Source organism: Delphinapterus leucas, chromosome 2 (assembly GCF_059928025.1).
Source record: "Delphinapterus leucas isolate spDelLeu-1000000601 "Yukka" chromosome 2, BTC_Dleu_Yukka2, whole genome shotgun sequence".
In the NCBI taxonomy this organism is placed as follows: Eukaryota; Metazoa; Chordata; class Mammalia; order Artiodactyla; family Monodontidae; genus Delphinapterus; species Delphinapterus leucas.
In genome coordinates, this window is record NC_143130.1 from 120,454,025 (window position 1) to 120,473,216 (window position 19,192).

A 19,192-nucleotide genomic window follows, 5' to 3' on the forward strand; every position below is an offset into this window, starting at 1 on the left:
TCCATGATTGTGAACCACAAATCATGGTTGCTAAATTAGTGGCCAGAGAAGAAAGCAGCAACTGCAGAGGAAAAGGCAGATAATTTTGCTGTGTCCGTCAGATACTAAAACCAGTATTGCTTTCAGCCCTGTTTTTTGGACTACCATGTGAGTTTGTACTCCCCCCTGCCAAACTTCGGCACTCATTGCCAAAGATCAGAACTTTTTACATCCCATGGAGGGGTTTCCCAAAATGGTTGGTCAGCCTGTGGACAACTCTGATGTCAGAGAGTGGACTCTTGAAAGTGAAGCAAAGGAGGTTGTACTTGGTATGATAGAAATAAGGCAGTTTTGATGATTTTTCCCTGAGGAATGACAAAATGTATGACTTGATAATACCAGAGTTGGAGGAAAGTAATCTCACAGGTTTTAATAGAGTTAACTAGGGCAGGTATAGGAAGGTAGGAAAGACTGGCTTGGAGGCTGTTGGAGTATTTCATGAATGAAGTGCATAAGTTCAAATTACTGGGACTGGAGGTCATTGATAAGGATAGGACAAAGTTCAGTGAACCCTGCAGGATCAATACTAACTCCCTATGGAGTCAATATTATGATCCAGAAGGAGGACTATTTGCCATTTGTACAAAAGGAAAACAAATACAACTTTTAAAAGTTTGAATGAATGATAGGAAAAGAAGTGGTGGAATAAAAGTTGTTTTTGCCCTGAATACCAGAGCTCCAGTGGCCTGGAAGCTATCTCTGTCCAGTTAATGATCATGCCCTAAGAGAAACTTGCCAATCTGCCTAATGAAGAAACTACTTACTAAATCTTGCTCATCACCACTCCTCCAAATACACTGCTGTAGTTTTCAAATGTGCTGAGGGAACCCATATGGGCTGATATGAATAGGCTTGAGAGTCCACATGTAATTCAGGGAATTTGATTGCTGCATGGAGAAAGACCATATTCTACCACACAGTTGGCTCCAATTGAAGCTGTTTTAGTACAAGAAGAAAACTTAAAAATTAAAATAAAACTTCTTATGGAGGGTCAGATATTTTGAGGGAGTGATCAAAATAGACCAGCATTAAAAAAAAGATATCATAGGAGATTTGAACAACACAATGATCAGGGACAAAAATCTAGTGATCTGGAAGAACAAAGGGAGAAAACAAAGAATTGGAGTGAAATGCTAGACAAAGAAAACCTGGTGTGTGGAAAACAGGAGTAATTCTAGAAGTGAAGGGAGTAGATGTAAGGGAAACCATATTCAAAGAAATAATAGATGAAAATTCACTTGAACCAAAGAAAAACTCAAGTTATCAAAATGAAAGTGCATCGCAAGGACTGGGTAGAATAAATTTTTTATTCATGAGTAAATTTATATACATATGTTAAATGTATAGATATATCTGGCTAAGATATCTGTACTCTGTTGGTGAAGAGAAAATGTTTCCTTTCCAGCATAGGAATAATGGTTTGCAAAGGAAAGAGCATCATACTTGTATTAAATTTCTCACCTGCAAAACTGATAGTAGTACAGTGCAACTATATTAATAAATGTTACAGGAAATACTGCAATCTAAGAATCCTGTATCCAAAATATCATTTATACAAGTGGGCAAAGCAAAGACTTTTGTTTTTTAACAAGTAAGTCTAAGAAAGTTCCTATTTATCCTTACTTGAAGAAGTATTATAGCCTAAAGGAAAGTAAAACATCTCAAAAGAAGGAAAGATAATGTATAAGAACCAGGGGTAGCCAATATGTCTTAAAATTTATAGATAAATTTAAGCAGTGATAAGATGATTTTAACTGTGATACGCGTTGAGAAAGGATTCTCAAAATATGCTACATACAACAGGAAAAATCCAAAATATGGCATGGACTACAGTTTTGTTTTTTGTTTTTTTTTGCGATACGCGGGCCTCTCACTGTTGTGGCCTCTCCCGTTGTGGAGCACAGGCTCCGGATGCGCAGGCTTAGCGGCCATGGCTCACGGGCCTAGCCGCTCCGCGGCATGTGGGATCTTTCCGGACCGGGGCACGAACCCGTGTCCCCTGCATCGGCAGGCAGACTTTCAACCACTGCACCACCAGGAAAGCCCTGGACTACAGTTTTAAACTATTTCAAGTAAACTATAGGAGTGGTAAGTGAGGATAGAAGAGGTTTTAAAAAACCTTATTTTTACTTTTAAAGTTTTACCTTTATTTATGAGGTGTATCAATTATGAGGTGATGTAAAACTGGAATTAGTATGTGGAATATGAAATTCAGTAAAGCCAAATTGATTATTTCAGTTAAGAGGATCAAGTTTTCTATTCATGGGGATATACATGGTGGGTCAACCTAAATTAAATAAACCATATCTTTTTATGATACGATTTACATTTATAAAAATTTACTTTTTGAACAATAAGTAGACAAAGATATCTTTGTTATTTTTCAATATTTATATTCACTGAAAATATAATAAGATCGTATATACTACATGCTGGAAATACTAAAAGGAAAAGAAATTTGCCATCTATTGGGTAGATAAATGTACAAAAAATGCAAATGTAATTAGATGAATGCTATAATAGATATATACACAAGGTGAAGTGAAGCATAGGACAAAGAACAGTTTTTGTGGGGAGATTTGAAAGAATGCAGAGCAAGTTAATGAGTGTGCCAGTGAGCAAGGCGGGAAAGACATGCTGAACAGTGGAAATGTGGATGAGAAAATGCAGATGTGTATCCCAGGTTATTAAATCATACAGTAAAATTCTTAAATTGAAATGCATTGAAATTGGTGTGAAAATAAGATATCTGAAGCACCCCCTGTTGAAATTAGCTGTGAATACTTGAGTAGTGTTCTGAGTTATCCCTAGGTATTTTTAAATTTCAAAAAAAGCAGCATTTAGAGGAATTGTGTACAGCAATCAGATATTCACTGCATATTGCCATTCTTTTTTTTTGTGGAAGAGAGCGGATATATATTTCCTGGCTTATTGTTAAACAGCAGTGAGTTTAGGAGTCGGTTTCACTTTTGCCTTCCCTGTATTTAGGTCACGTAGGATATAATGAGAGGACAGCCCTCTTGCTTCAGTAGTAGCTATGGCTGCCTTGGATGGTAACCACAACCTGTACCTTTCCACAGAGAAGAGAAAGCATGATCAGCTGCTGTGTCACATGTGTACTTCTCCAGTATTCCTGCATAGTGCAGAGGGCAAGGAGAACTGCTCCAGTGTCAGGGTAGATGTTTGCTCTTAACAGAACTATGTGAGAAATTAGGTCTTGTCTTAGAACTGAGAAATCACAGAATAAATTCTATGGCCTAATAAAGATGTCCAGACATTAAAACCAACAGTTTGCTCCTCTATTTGCACATTTTGCTAGCTTCCATATATCAGGAGCTTCCTTATGAATTATATGGTTGTAAATATTACAAATTTTCATGGGAAATTGGTTTCATAGAAATGGACCATCTTTCTCTTTTTTTGTAATGTGCTTATCTCTCTTGTTTGTAATTATATAATTATATAAATATTGAAAGTCCTGTAATTACATGCAATGTGGCAAGCTTCTGATTTTTCATATTGGAAAGCCAGAGTGCCCAAGTGGCAACCTAAATAATATTTCTATAGAAAGTTTGTCTTTGTTCATTTTTTTTTTTAATTACAGCCTCTTTTGGTGAAATGACTTATTTACATGTTTTTAAATGTTTCTGTCCCTCTTAATTGTCCTGATGCCTAACTGAGGGCGTTCAGAACTGATAATCAGTAGCTTTTGTATTTAACTCTGGAAGAACAAGCTGCTTATGATGACCCAACAGAGACATGAGGAAGGTTTGTGAAAGGGGTGTATTCATCCAGCTCTAATCCTTATTTTCAGAAAGACAGTGTCTTTAAGTGTTCTCTAATTAGTGAATAGATATGGTTGTAAATTCTTGTAGATACCTCTTTTGTAGGATAGAGATGGATGCCTGGCTTGTTTAAAATCTTTGTTTTACATTTCTTTTAAGTGAAATTTTAATATGAACATTTGACAATAGAAAATAGGAAAAGTAATTTTTATACATATAATTATTCCTATTTTATTAGTATGCTCCATTGTGATGTTTCTTTTTTGACATCATCATAATTGGAAACTTGAATATTGTATAAGAGGATGTCTACAAAATAAAAATAAGGTTTTATGTTTTGTTTTCCTGCTTGCTTGTTTGCTTTGCTGATCTCCTTGTGTACATAAAATAATGTTTACTTCTATGAAGTAAATTCTTTTTGGGTTTGGTAAAATTGCTTCTACCAGTCACTGAGGAAATGTAAACTAGGGAACAAGACACTGATATTTAGTCCTACCAAGAGGAAATATATTGCTTCAGTGAACTGAATATAAAACATGATCAGTGAAAACACCTGGAAATCAAAAAGAACAGATTTTAGTTATGCTTCTCTTTTTCAAAGAACTTAATGCTTAGCTATTATTGTTAGTACTAGAGAAGTAAGTTGGCAGTGACATTTGAAATATGATAAATAAAAGCCTACCGAATGTCTGCTTCTACTCCCAGCACTTGTCTGATTTCCTTCTCCAGAAATTGCATAATGGAAACTACCATAGGGTTAATGAGAGTCAAATACACAACCCTACTTGTTGTAATAAATATATTCTCTATAACTGTGTAATGATAAAGCCATAGTTATTGAAACTACCAAAGTTATTGAAACAGTCAGATAGGAGCTTTTTGCCTTTATCACCTGTATTATTAATTGGAGATAATTACTGCAGAGCAGCTGGCTGTTGGTTTTAGGGGGCATCAATTGTTCTTCTCACCCAACTGTTGGCTAATAAGGATAGTCAACACATCTGTTTCAACAGCTGGTAATTAACAAAAGCCTAATTGCTGCAACTCTTTTAACATCCAATCTGTGAAAAAGAAGGGATGTAGAAGAATATTATTTACTTTGTGCTTTGCGCTCTCTGAAACCAGTTTCTCTTTTTTCTCTCTCCCTCCACTTTTTTTCCTTACTTTGAACACCACTGCCTTTGTATGAAGCATTGAATGGCAAGAGAACACAATATGGTAATCCAGAGCTTAACTTTTTCAGATCTTTGTTGGTGTTTCTTATTGCAACATTTCTTTGCTAACTTGCAAGATAAAATGGATCAAAAGCATTTTGAGTAGTTCCATACAACAGTTAAAATCCGCAGCAGTGTGCCCTAGGCTGTGTTGCTGTTGTCTCCAGCATCCAAAAGGAAACAGGGAATTCTCTTTTTTTCATGCTTTTCACATGCTTAAACACAACTCCCAAATAATTCCACGTTCATATACAGAATTTTCGTTTAAATTAATGTTTATATTGATTAACACAAATGAAGTCAGGTTTAGCAGTTTCTCTTCCTTTGTTTTGTCACCTCTTAAATACTTCAGTTGCTTTGTTTAATGCCTCTATGTCAACTTAAAGTATTCAAGAAAACTTTTAATTTGTATGTGAAATCTTGCTTCCTCTGTTTTTCTTTAAAATGTGTTTTGGTCTTTTTTAAAACTTTGTCTTTAATTCAGATAACTTCAGTTATTTCTTGTTGATTTTTAAGATGGCTAGGAAATTTACTGGCTTAGTGTTAGAAACCAGAGTAAAATGGTTTCACAAATGAGAGACTTATAAATTAACATTTCTTTTCTTTGAAATTTCTTAGTACTCTTATTTAATTATGAACTATTTCAGTAAAAATATCTTTCATATAACCTTGGTTATAAAGCTTTATATTTATGTTTTATATAATTGTAATTTTTGCTAGTTACATATTAATGTTTACCTATTTAAAAATTTCCATGTAGAATGTAACTTATTAAGATGTTGTTTTTCTTTGTATAAGAATATATTTTTCCAGTTATCATGGCTGATTTTTCAGTAACCTTTTCCATAGTCTTACATTTTCTTTATAGCCTATATATATAAAAACTTTTCAATGAATGAAATTTTTATTTTATTAATTAGAGATTACATGATGATACTGATTTTCCTTTTAATACATTCATAAAATTTTAGATTAATGTTAAGGTTAATCTGATAGATGGTGATTATGGTACTCATTTAATATGAGTATTAGAAAATTCCTTAGCAAAAATGTTACTCAAGTTCTCTTGAATAAACTCGCTTCACTAACTTTTCAATTGGCAGTATTTCTACGCAGGCAGTTCTTTAATTGTTGTTAGGTATGTTGAAAGGTATAGAAGAAATTCTACCCAAGTGCTTGCCATGGACTGAATTGCAGATTGCATAATTTCAAAATTTTTTGCTGGCAGGACAAGTTTAAGTTTAGTTCAGCAGGTGTTCAGGTGGTGAAGTATATTATAGATGTAGTGAAAAAACATACAAGATCCTGAACAAATAAATAAAATACTGCTGACTAAAATTCTAACTAAACAGAAGAGCACTGGACTGTAGAGAAACGTTTACAACTCCTGTAAAGGAGGGGAATATTGTCATTTTGGGAAATGTTTGCATCTTGAGTTTAAATAAGAATTTAATTTTCTCTGTGTGCTCATGTTCTTAGGTAGTACCAGAGAGAGCAAGCTTGGTGAAAGGAATGTATCATGCCATGAGAAAGGAGAATGGACTTTTGGGGGGAACTCACATTCCAGCTGATGCTTTAAGTGTTTTCTTCCATATAATTTTTTTTCCAGAGGAAATAACCTCAAGAACAAGTGGTGTGATAGACAGAAAATCAATAATTTAATGGATATTCTCTGAAGACTATGAATACTGCATGACTAACCCGTTTTCTAGACATTAAAAGAAGCAAATCTCATTAAATGATGGATAGATTATTAGTGAAGCCAGTGAGATGGTCAGTGGTTTTGTACATATCGGTATAAATGACTTTCAGGGGTGTAGTCAAGAAGTCCTGGGAGCCAGACATCTAATGGGATCTAACTAGCAACAAATTTAAGATCAAGGTAGTATCTTCTGAGATAGAGTTCATTCAGTGGAAAAGATAGAGCCTCCACAGTCTGAATTAATGGACAAAGAAATGGTTCAAAATAAATGTTAAATTACTTATGGCTTAAAAATTGAATGATATCATACACTAAAAATAAAAATACAAAAATAAGACTTTAAAATAAATGACAGTGAGCAGAAAAGGAGCTACAAATTGGAGTCAACTATGTTACCTTTAGAGTCATCACAATAGGATATAACAGCTTGTTAAAAGTTGGAGAAGAGGTTGGCAAAGTAGTTAATGTACAGACTCAGGATTGTTTATTTAATGGATAGTTAAGAGTTCTATACTCAAATTCTGGTTCTGACACTAACTTTTATTTATAACCTTAAAACCTGAGACGTTTAAGTAAATAATTTCCTAAGAAGTGGTTCTGCCACCACAAGGAATTTTTTTTCCTGAAGGATTCACGGTGTTAAAGGTAGTTAATGGGGAATGTTTCAATTTCTACTTTTCAACATTTTATCAATTAAATAATTACTTATATATACTTTTCCCCTTTAAAATAAGCAAGACTATGATAACTTGTAAGTATTTGTTAAATTAGAATATGTGGCAGTTATTGGAAATCAGACATCTGACAAGCTGATGATACAGTTTATCACTCAACTGAACCATGCTAGCTGCTGTAGTGATTCTGACCATTAAACTGTTCTAAATAGTTTTCCTTATTATATTGTGTTTATTGTAGAACAAAGAGGCTATTGTTTAAAGATAGGAAGCAAAAGAAATACTAATCATGTCACACTAGTTAATACAGAGCTTAAAAGCTATGATATTGAAAATATTGTTAGGGTGACTGTGTTCAAAATTTTACTTTATGTTTCATATATTTGGATTTTAGACTGGATAGCCACAAAGTGGGTTGTTCTCAGAGAAGGGCTTGCAAGTGGCAATCTGAAACCTTCTCTTGTATCTTTTCTATTTAAACGCAATTCAGGAAAATTATTAAAATAATTAAATCCAGTTAATGTACCAAATGTGAGAATTCCCAACATTAAATTATAAAAACAGTTTGGTCTACTTTTGATTGCATAATATGTGTTAAATTTCAATATAGGCTTTTCCTTCCTGAAGTGTGGCAAAAACATACTGTGGCGACCGTTGTGCTGCTGACCTGCCAGGTCCTGGACAAAATCTAATTCATGCATTGCTAGACTCACAAAAAATAGAGGAAAGCTTCCAAAGATTTTACTTCACCAAAAAATTGGGAGTTGAACCAGAAACATCCCCCACTGGTAAGCAAACCAGTGTACCCCAGCTACACCAGGGGCAAACATCTATAGAAGTACTTTGATCTTCACTTGGGATCCCAATCTGAGCCAGAAACTGCAGCATTAATCCAGACTTCTTGAACTTTATCTAGGAATTGTCCCCACTGGCTCCCTGATGAAACAGACACAAGTTCTCCTGAGAGAAAGGCATCGCCAATTTAGTCCAGCACAATTCCCATAAATTATTATCTGGAAAATGTGAATTCACAGCAAAGGTCAATCAAGCACATGAGAAAGAAAACCATTATAAATGGTAGTCAACAGACACAGCAACCCCAAAAAGAGAACACACAAACACAATAAAGTCATCTGTAGAATATAGAATAGCTATGTACGAAATGCTTCAATGAATATTTAAATAAATAGATTGTGACTCTCAACTATGTGAATAAACCACAGTGTTTTCTAGGAAACACCAGGCAAATCTGAAAAAGAATCACATACAATTTTCAAAAAAAGAAAAAAACATGAAAATAACACATTTTCAGACAACTAAAAATTGAGTTAGTCATTTTCAGCTTTGTATTAAAGAAACTTTCTTTGAATAGAAGGAACATGATTCCATAAGGCAGGGGTCCCCAACCCCTGGGCCATGGACTGGTACCAGTCCACAGCCTGTTAGGAACCAGGCCGCACAGCAGGAGGTGAGCAGTGGGTGAGCAAGCGAAGCTTCATCTGCCGCTCCCCATCACTCGCATTACCGCTTGAACCATTCCCCCCACCCCCCAGTCCTTGGAAAAATTGTCTTCCACGAAACCAGTCCCTGGTGCCAAAAAGGTTGAGGACGGCTGCCATAAGGAACCTTCCAACCAGGAAGGAATGAAACAAAAAAAGTGACAAGTATAGATGCACATTGACTCAAGAAAATAATATTAATAATGTCCTTTGGGGTTCAAACCTAAATAAGATGAATTATAATACATTTAAAGAACAGTAACAAATAAATTGGGAGGAAAGTAAATAGAGTTAAATGATTTTAGGTCCTCCCATTGTCCAGGAGTATTAATATTAGATTTATGATAAGTCAACTTGAGTCTTGTAATTTCTGGGATAACTGTTAAAAGAATGTGAAGGAAGTATTATGTTCAAATAAAGAAGAGGAAATGTGATAATAAAAGAACCCAAAATATAACAAGAAAAGGTAATTTTAAAACAAAAATGTAACAGAACTAGCAGGACAAATAGAAAGCACAAAATAAGAATGTATACTTAAGCTCAAATCTAGAGGTAATTACATTAAATATAAAATGATCAAATGTCCCAGTTAAAAGACAAAGATTTTTAGACTGGAAAAAAATGCAGGCAAACCTCATTTTATTGCACCTTGCTTTATTGTGCTTCACAGATTTTTACGAATTGGAAGTTTGTGGCAACACTTTGTCAAGCAAGTCTATCAGCACCATTTTTCCAATAGCATTTGTTCACTGTGTGTCACATTTTAATAATTCTCACTGTTTCAGACTTTTTCATTATATTTGTTATGGTTATCTGTGATCAGGGATCTCTGATGTTACTATTGCAAAAGGATTACAACTCACTGAAGGCTCAGATGATGGTTAGCATTTTTTAGCAATAAAGTATTTTCCAATTAAGTATGCACATTTTTTTAGACATAATGCTATTGCACACTTAATAGACTACAGTATAGTATAAACATAACATTCATATGCACTGGGAAACCAGAAAATTCATGTCACTTTGTTTAGTGCAATATTCACTTTATTGTGGTGGTCTGGAACCGAACTCGCAATATCTCTGAGGTCTGCCTTTATGCTGTTTACAGTAGTCACGTCTAAACCTAGGCATGTAAAGAAGACTGACGTTAACAGGATATAAAAAAGATACGCCATGCAAACACAAATAAAACGAATGCTGTTGAAACTCTGTTAATATCAGGGAAAATAGAATTTAAAGCTGCAAGGTTTTTAAATTCATTTATTTTGCTTTATATACAATAGGTGAAATCATGGCTCACTGACAAGATGGTTTCCTGTCACAATGCAGTGTTACCATGCAAGCACATGGTTGCCATACAACCACTATCAACTCCTTTTTTTCCTTCCTATCATTATGTGCGCTGGCAAACCTGTTCTAGAACAGTGTGAATTTCAGGTATTTTGTTTCATCACCCCCAGAAACGTGTTCATCTAGACAAATCAAACATTTCCTTTCTTCATTTCTCCATGTATCGTTAACCAAAAGCTTATAAAGACCAACAGATATTCAGCAGGCTCTATGTAAACCTGTAGTCTCTGGCACTCTAGATACATAGTCGGCAGACTATGGCCTCTGGACCGGCTGCCTGTTTTTATAAATAAAGTTTTTTTGGAATATAGCCATGCTTGTTCATTTACATATTGTCTATGGCTGCTTTCCCTTTACAACAATAATTGAGTAGTTACAGCAGAATCTTTATGGCTCACAAGTCTAAAGTATTTACTATGATCATAGTCCTTAACAACCATGCTTTAGATGACCACATGGCTTGAACTTACACTTTAAGCCCAATTCCTTCTCACCTTATTGACCTGTTACTTGATACAATTCCTTACTGACATAAAGTTATTTCCACAATAATTTCACATCAAAGTTTCAATCGTGTCTATTGTACAGCTTATATATTTGTTCACTTTGATATGGCTATACAGTATGGTAAGTTATCTCATTTTATCATTGTATAATCATCCTGAGACATGATGATTATCACCCCCATTTTATCAAAGAGAAAATTGAGGTTCAGTGGCTCTAACCTGTTCAGTTATTCATAGAATAATTCAAAGAACTAATTGCTGGAAGTCAAACCCAAGTTTGTTCTTAATCACTGTGCTGTGCTCTCTTTCTTGCATACTTCTCTCTACCCTCCTTTTCTCTGTTTCATGGTTTCTGCTCACTGCTCATAGGCCATTGTCTGCCTATGAATGTTTTTATTTCTGCTTGCATTTCTTTGCTCTCTCACGTCAGATGATAGATCACTAGACAGTGCATATATGACTGCTTTTAAGTCTAGAACCTGATCATCCTTGGTCTGAGAGACATGACATGAGGACAAAACCTAACAACCTCTGAGGAATAACCTTTGAAGAGCAATACACTGTAGTAATATACTGTGGTGGACAACCCCAGTCTTCCTGTGAAGGGGAAATGTAATTGAAATCAGTAATTTGTATCTTTCTGATATAGTAGCTTCTAATTTCTTTAGATATCCTTTTGCAGTGTTTTTTTACTAGGTTCTTAACATGCTTCTGAGGTTCAAAAGTCAAATACTAGAATGGCTATAATCATATTGTTTGAGCAATTGTGTAATTAGCCATATTGTTTGAAAACATCTAATAAGGTATCTTACAGATGTGTTTAATAATGTAGCACAGTCTATATACTTGTGGTTACTCTGTAAAACACTTCTATCAAAACAATTAACACACATGTTAATTGCATGTTAATAATAAGCAATATTTTCCAGATAGTTGTATTCTAGTTCCAACTTTCCTTCTAACCAGCTATGAAACCTTGAACAATTTCCAAATGTTTCCCTAAACGTGTTGTATTAGCAACAATTTCCTAACCTAAAAAAAGTAGGGGACTGTATTACCTCTGAGATCCTTTTCAGGTCTAACATTATTTGATTCTGTGATTTAATTTGTGCTGTATGTTTCTTTATTTAGCAGATATCACACATAAGATCAGATGCCTATGGACTTATATATACTACCAAATGTAAAATACATAGCTAGTGGGAAGCAGTTACGTAGCACCGGGAGATCAGCTGGGTGCTTTGTGACCACCTAGAGGGGTGGGATAGGGAGGGGTGGGAGGGAGACGCAAGAGGGAGGAGATACGGGGATATATGTATATGTATAGCTGATTCATTTTGTTATAAAGCAGAAACTAACACACCATTGTAAAGCAATTATACTCCGATAAAGATGTTAAAAAAAAAAAAAGATCAAATGCCTCTGTTCTCTGATAAAAACAGATTTCTGTTAATGGTCTTGCAGGTTCCAAAGGAAGGCTTAACTGTATCAGACTATTACTATTAAAAACACATTCAAAAACAAACATAACAAGATGTTAAAGTAAGATAAAAGTGGTTTCTCCACAATATCCATAACAAATAGTGTTCAGTGATGTGAATAGTGTAGTCTTTTCTTTGTCATTCCACATTATTAGGTAAAATTCTAAGGAAATGATGTAGTTCATTTCCAGTAGTAGTACGAATGGTTGTCCTATTTAGATGGCATTGCTAAAGATATAGTTTAGGAATAATGAGATACTTAATTATAAGGTTAACCTAACATTAGTTAACCAACATTTTTTTTCAGTCATTTAAGGTAAATAATTTCTGGAGAAGTGATAATATACAGCATAGTAACAATACTGAATCATATATTTGAAAGTTACTATGAGAGTAAATCTTAAAACTTTTCATCACAAGAAAAAAAATTTGTAATGTGAGGTGACGGATGTTATCTAAACTTATTGTAGTATTTATTTTGCAGTATGTATATACACCAAATCATTACGTTGTACACCTAAAATTAATACAATGTTGTTTGTCAATTTTATCTTAATAAAACTGGAAATAAAAAAAGAGAAAAGGTACAACACACACACATACACACACACATCGCAGAATGCTGTATATTGAAGTATAAGGGAGAAATATGTATTTTGGACCAAATAAGCTTGAATATGTATTTGAGTTCTGTCAGTCACTAGCTCTGTTATATTTACAAGTTGCTTAGTGTTCATGAACCTCAGTTTTATCACCTGCAAAATAGGGATACTAGGAGCTATCTCATAGATTGATTGTGAGGATAGACTATAGTAATGGATTTCAAGTACTTGGTACAATGTCCAACCCATAGAAGGCATTCAACAAATGGCATTGCTATTGTATTGATAGTTAACCACAAATGGTTTTTGTTTTGTTTTGTTTTTTATAAATTTATTTATTTATTTTTGGCTGCGTTGGGTCTTCGTTGCTGCACGTGGGCTTTCTCTAGTTGTGGCAAGCGGGGGCTTCTCATTGCAGTGGCTTCTTTATTGTGGAGCACAGGCTTTAGGCACACGGGCTTCAGTAGTTGTGGCACATGGCAGGCTCAGTAGTTGTGGCTCATGGGCTCTAGAGCGCAGGCTCAGTAGTTGTGGCGCGTGGGCTTAGTTGCTCCACGGCATGTGGGATCTTCCCGGACCAGGGCTTGAACCCATGTCCCCTGCATTGGCAGGCAGATTCTTAACCACTGCACCACCACGGAAGCCCTTGTTTTGTTTTTTATTGAAGTATAGTTGATTTACAATGTTGTGTTAATTTCTGCTGTACAGCAAAATGATTCAGTTATACATATGTATATATACATTCTTTTTTATATTCTTTTCCATTATGATTTATCACAGGACTTTGAAAAAAGTTCCCTGTGCTATACAGTAAGACCTTGTTATTTATCCATTGTATATATAATAGTTTGCATCTGCTCACCCCAAACTCCCACTCCATCCCTCCGCCACCCACCTCCCCCTTGGCAACCACAAGTCTGTTCTCTTATGTCTGTGAGTCTGTTTCTGTTTCACAGATAAGTTCATTTGTGTCATATTTTAGATCCCACATGTAAATGATATCATATGGTATTTGTCTTTCTCTTCCTTCCTGAGTTACTTCACTTAGTATGATAAGCTCTAGTTCCATCCATGATGCTAAAATGGCATTATTTCATTCTTTTTTATGACTAAGTAGTATTCCCTTGTATATATGTATCTTCTTTACCCATTCATCTGTCAGTGGACATTTAGGTTGTTTCCATGTCTTGGCTATTGTGAATAGTGCTACTATGAACATAGGAGTGCATGTATCTTTTTGAATTATAGTTTTGTCTGGGTATATGCCCAGGAGTGTAATTACTGGATCATATGGCAACTCTATTTTTAGTTTTTAGAGGAACTTCGTATTGTTGTCCATCGTGGCTGTACCAACGTACATTCCCACCAACAGTCTAGGAGGATTCCCTTTTTTCCACACCCTCTCCAGCATTTGTTATTTGTAGACTTTTTAATGATGGCCATTCTGACTGTTGTGAGGTGGTATCTCATTGTAGTTTTGATTTGCATTTCTCTAATAATTAGCGATGTTGAGCATCTTTTCATGTGCCTGTTGGCCATCTGTATGTCTTCTTTGGAGAAATGCATATTTAGTTTTTCTGCCCATTTTTCGACTGGATTGTTTGTTCTTTTTTGTTCCTGAGTTGTATGAACTGTTTGTATATTTTGGAAATTAATCCCTTGTCGGTTGCATCATTTGCAAATATTTTCTCCCATTCCGTAGGTTGTCTTTTCATTTTGTTTATGGTTCCCCTTGCTGAAGCACAGATGTTTTTAAGTTTTATCAATTTAGGCAGCACATTTGGCAGTTTCTTTATAATGTATATAACTTAATAGAGTATATAACTTTTAAAGTATATAAACACACACACTTATCATGGGACCCAGCAATTCCAGTCCTTGGTGTTTATGTAAGTAAGAGAAGTGAAAGCATATTTCCACAAAATGATCAATATGCAGATGTTTATAGCAGCTTTATTAAAACTGCCAAAAGGTGGAAACAATCCAAATATTCATCAACTGGTGAATGAATATACACATTGTTGTATATCCATGCAATGGAATATTGCTCAGTGATATAAAGGAATGAACTACGGATACATGTAATAATATGAATGAATGTTAAAAGCATTAAGTAAAAGAAGCCAAATTCAAAAGGCTGCCTACTATATGATATTTATATGGCGTTCTAGAAAACAGAAACCTATAGGGGTGAAAATCACATCAGTGGTTGCCAGGGGCTGCATGTAAAGGAAGGACATTGACTGCAGTGTTGCATGAAGGAACACTTTGGGGTAGTGAAAATATTCTGTATCTTGACTGTGATTGTTATTATATGACTCTATACATTTTTCAAAATTTACACAACTGTACATCAAAAATGGGTGAATTTTTACTTTGTCTAAATTATAACTCAATAAGCCTGCCTAAAAAAATTCATCCATGTGTATACTTACATATGTGATGCATGTTTTGCTTCAATAAAATTTTTGCCTAAAAATTCAAGTTTAAAAAGTGCTGTACTTCTGTAAAATGTTTATCGTACGGTTGTCCATGCAGTCGTCCCTCGTTATCCGGAGGGCATTGGTTCTAGGACCCCACAGATACCAAAATCTGCAGATGTTTAGGTCCCTTAGTCAGCCATCAAGTAACGGTGGATGTGGAACCCACAGATACAGAGGGCTAATGGTATATAGAAATTCTGACTCACTGTAGGCTTTGCTCAAAAATATGTTTTTAAGTATGTTTATCCAAAATTTCAAGGTAGAATATAAATATAAAGATTCCAAATAGTAAATCAAAAGGGGAATATAGATATTTTAATCCAGTATAAGTAGAGGGAAAAAGGAACAAAGGAATAGGATGCCAAATATGAAAAACATGTAAAAATAAGTCCAAATATATCTGTAATCCCAATGTACTGCACATGTTCACAACGTGTGAAGGTAACTATAATCAGAACAGATACACGTATTAATACAAATAAGAGTCAAAAGCATAATACTGTCCAAAAAAGCAATTGTCTGCAAATGTGTACAGTATCATTTATATAAAGTTTAGAAATGTGTAAACAATCAGATATATTATCTGTAAGTACATAATTACATAGTAAACGTATAAAATATTCTTGAAAATGATGAACCCAAAATCATGGAAGTGTTTCACTTTGGGGGTTGGAGGGAAGGAAGGGAATGTAGCTAGTGAGTGCAACACATGGGTTGGGGTGGAGGATTTCTTTTTTAATAGGAAGCAAAATAACAAAAATTCTTTTAAATTTAAAACAAAGTTTTTAACAGTGTGTAAAGAGTACCATCAATATTGTAAGTAGATGTATTTAGTTGCAAATATACATATATGCTTGTATGTGTATAGGCTGTTTCTGGAAGGATATACAACAAACAGGTAACTGGAAATTTCAGAAGGAGATTTGTAGTACTGAAGATTGGGGGTGGGAGATTTACAAGTAATTACCAGAAATATGGGAAATATGATGACAGAGAAACAGGAAAAGTATGTTGTTTGCTAATTTTTTGTTTTTGAGATGAAATATATTTTTGACCTGTAATGTGATAGAATTATATGATATTAATAATGGAAGTAGGAAATGCAGTAGACGTAAGTAGCACATTTAAGTTAGTTAAATTTTCTTACATTGCATATACCATAAATCCAACTCAAACTAGCCTAGGCCAAAAAAAAAAAAAAAAAAGATTTATGTACCCAGGAAGTCCAAGAAATGGATCTAGATCTGTCTGGTATACCAGGATCCAGGATACAACTGACCTCAAGATTCAGTTTTCTTCTGGGCCTAGCAGGATGTACTACTCTGTTTGAACGATCTAGATCAGATATACCTGAGGTAGTGGGGAAGGAAGTTCATCCTAGCCACCAAGACTGAGCAGGATCACTGTGGCAAAGTTGACCAGGTAAGCGTATATCTGATAAAGTAGCGGAAGGAGCTTGTAATGCCAGAAAGTTTATAATAACTTTGAACATAGTCACCAGGGCCTAGATATAAGATTAGGCATTTGGAATTAATAAATTAAGTGGATTGCTATGAAGCAACACCAAATCTTCGTAGCCAACTAAATACAGGAAGAGAAGTGAAATATTCATTATTACCAAAGCACGGGAATTTACAGTTCTCATGATCTCATTTTCATTGCAGAAATTTCTTAGGCAGAATCTTCGTTATGACTTTTTCCTGCTAGAACAGTGTTGGTTTTGTTTCTTGGTTTGGGTTTTTGGGGGATTTTAGGTTTGCCTTTTGCAGAAGTACCAGGTACAAAATCTTCAAAATAATCATCTAAGGTATTTAACATTGTCACATATTTATTTAGCAAATTCTCAATTACCTGTCAAATATTTGATATTTCTTAAATTACATGCAACAGGATGTCTGATGTTTTGTAAGTTGAATGTGATATATCCTTTTTTGGGCAGTTCTTTTTGATTTGTTATTAGTCACATTGGGTATCCGGTCTTCCAAGTTACCATTTCAATCACATATTATAGTATACTGAAAACTGGCAAAGCTGTTAATTATTGGCATCAAGAACCAGCTTTGCATGCTTTTTTAATAATTTTTGAGAATGTTTCATCTATAATTCTGGAGTGTGACATGTTGAAGCAAGCATACAAACATCTTAAATTTAATTAAAAAGTAACCCTTTGTTAGAATTTGCTAGCCCAGATAGAGAACTAATTAATTAATTTAGTGCCTAATTTTATATACAAAGATCTAAACTGCTGCATGCTTTTATAATTCTGCATTATTAAAATAGAAAAGTGGCATTGTCTAATGTTCATTTATATTACACTCATTAATTTTCCTATGATCAAATTTCACAATTTGTCTTGTGACTTCGTTCTTATGCAAGAAAATAATTTCAGTGAAGTCATATGATTTCAGCAAAATTAGTGAATTTCTGCCCCCAACTTTTGATTACTTTTTAATTATGACAATTAGTGTAGTTTGTGAGGTATGCGATACCAGTTTGCTTTGTGTTATCTATCAAACACCATTTAAAGTGAAAGATAGCCTTTTCATGGAAATTAAACTTTGAATAAACAAAACTGAAATCTGACTTACCAGTACCATATTTTAAAAGTTGGGTTGATAACTCTTTTTGACTATGCCTGAAATTCAGTGGGAATGATGGTTGGAAGGTAGCAATTCTTTTAAAATTACTAGTTTGAACCCTATTGAAAAACTGATTAAGACTCTTTAAAATTGGAGTATTATAGGCAGAGATGAACAATAACATCCCTTGAATAAAATATTTCTAACATTCAAGATTGCTGCCATTCTCCCTTTAGAGATTTTTTTTTTTCTGCAGAAAAGGAATTGAAGAGGTTAAATCATATCTGTAAGAATCAGGTTGTAGTCTTGTGTATTTTTTTTCATGTTAAATATCAAAGATAGCTTAACATATTTAGAATTTTCTGAGTTTCTATTAATAAAGTTAAAAGAAAATCTAGCAATCAGGCAGTGGAGCCACATAAAATTTATATGTGAAACACCCACTGCGCTTATCTCTAGATAATGCTCTGAACCCACGTTCCACTTTCTGAATTCCGTGTATAAAGTTAAACATTGCAGAAAGGCATATATCTGATGATACAGATGAATAAGGTTGAAGTTTAGTAATGAGCAAAGTTGGTAAATTTAATATGTTCATGTCTTTAGTATTTCTGTTATTAATATAATTGGATTATTTTGTGGGAAATTATGAACCACTACTAAAAATATGATAGGTTTTAAACTCCCAGAAATTAAAGACTTCTATTCATACTATAGCACTGTATTTCAATGTACCAAACTAATATTAAGTTTCTTAAAATATTAATTGCAGGCAAAGTTGTTAGCTATGCAACAAGCCAGAGAAACTGCAGTTCAACAATACAAAAAACTGGAAGAAGAAATCCAGACACTTCGAGTTTACTACAGGTAAAATTCTTTTTATCCTAGGCATAAATAAATGTTAGTTTGGGAAATGTTTCTACCTAATTTTATAGTGGTGAATGAGGAAATACCTCAATGAAATTAAACATTATTCACTTAAGACATTTTTGTAGTTTCAGAATGATTCAGGCCTAAAATATTAATTATTGTACCTTTTTTCCTTCCTGTATTTGGTAAAGTATAAGTTTAGACTCCCATTATAAAATGGGAATTATAAAATTTACATAACTCTTAGCTAGTTGTCTAAATGGAAGCTGCTTAGCTCTTGAGCAATATGCTCATCTAAATGGCACCTCTAAAGTGATGGCATACATTTTTTAAATAGTACATGAAAAGCAGTTAATAATAGCCTTTCACCTGTCATAGTATGAGAAGTTTCTAAAGGAAGGCCACTAA

The 19,192-nt window shown here is 34.2% G+C and overlaps 1 protein-coding gene across 9 annotated transcripts in view; it reads left to right on the plus strand.

Moving 5' to 3' along the window:
* The window catches only part of MIPOL1 (mirror-image polydactyly 1), a 328,422-nt gene that overhangs the window by 187,662 nt on the left and 121,568 nt on the right, over window positions 1-19,192 (plus strand). For all 9 annotated transcript variants that reach the window (XM_089907628.1, XM_089907624.1, XM_089907621.1 and 6 more), the window contains one exon: window positions 18,687-18,781. In XM_089907628.1, coding sequence (XP_089763754.1) covers window positions 18,687-18,781 — 95 coding nt within the window. The remainder of the gene's footprint in view (window positions 1-18,686; window positions 18,782-19,192) is intronic.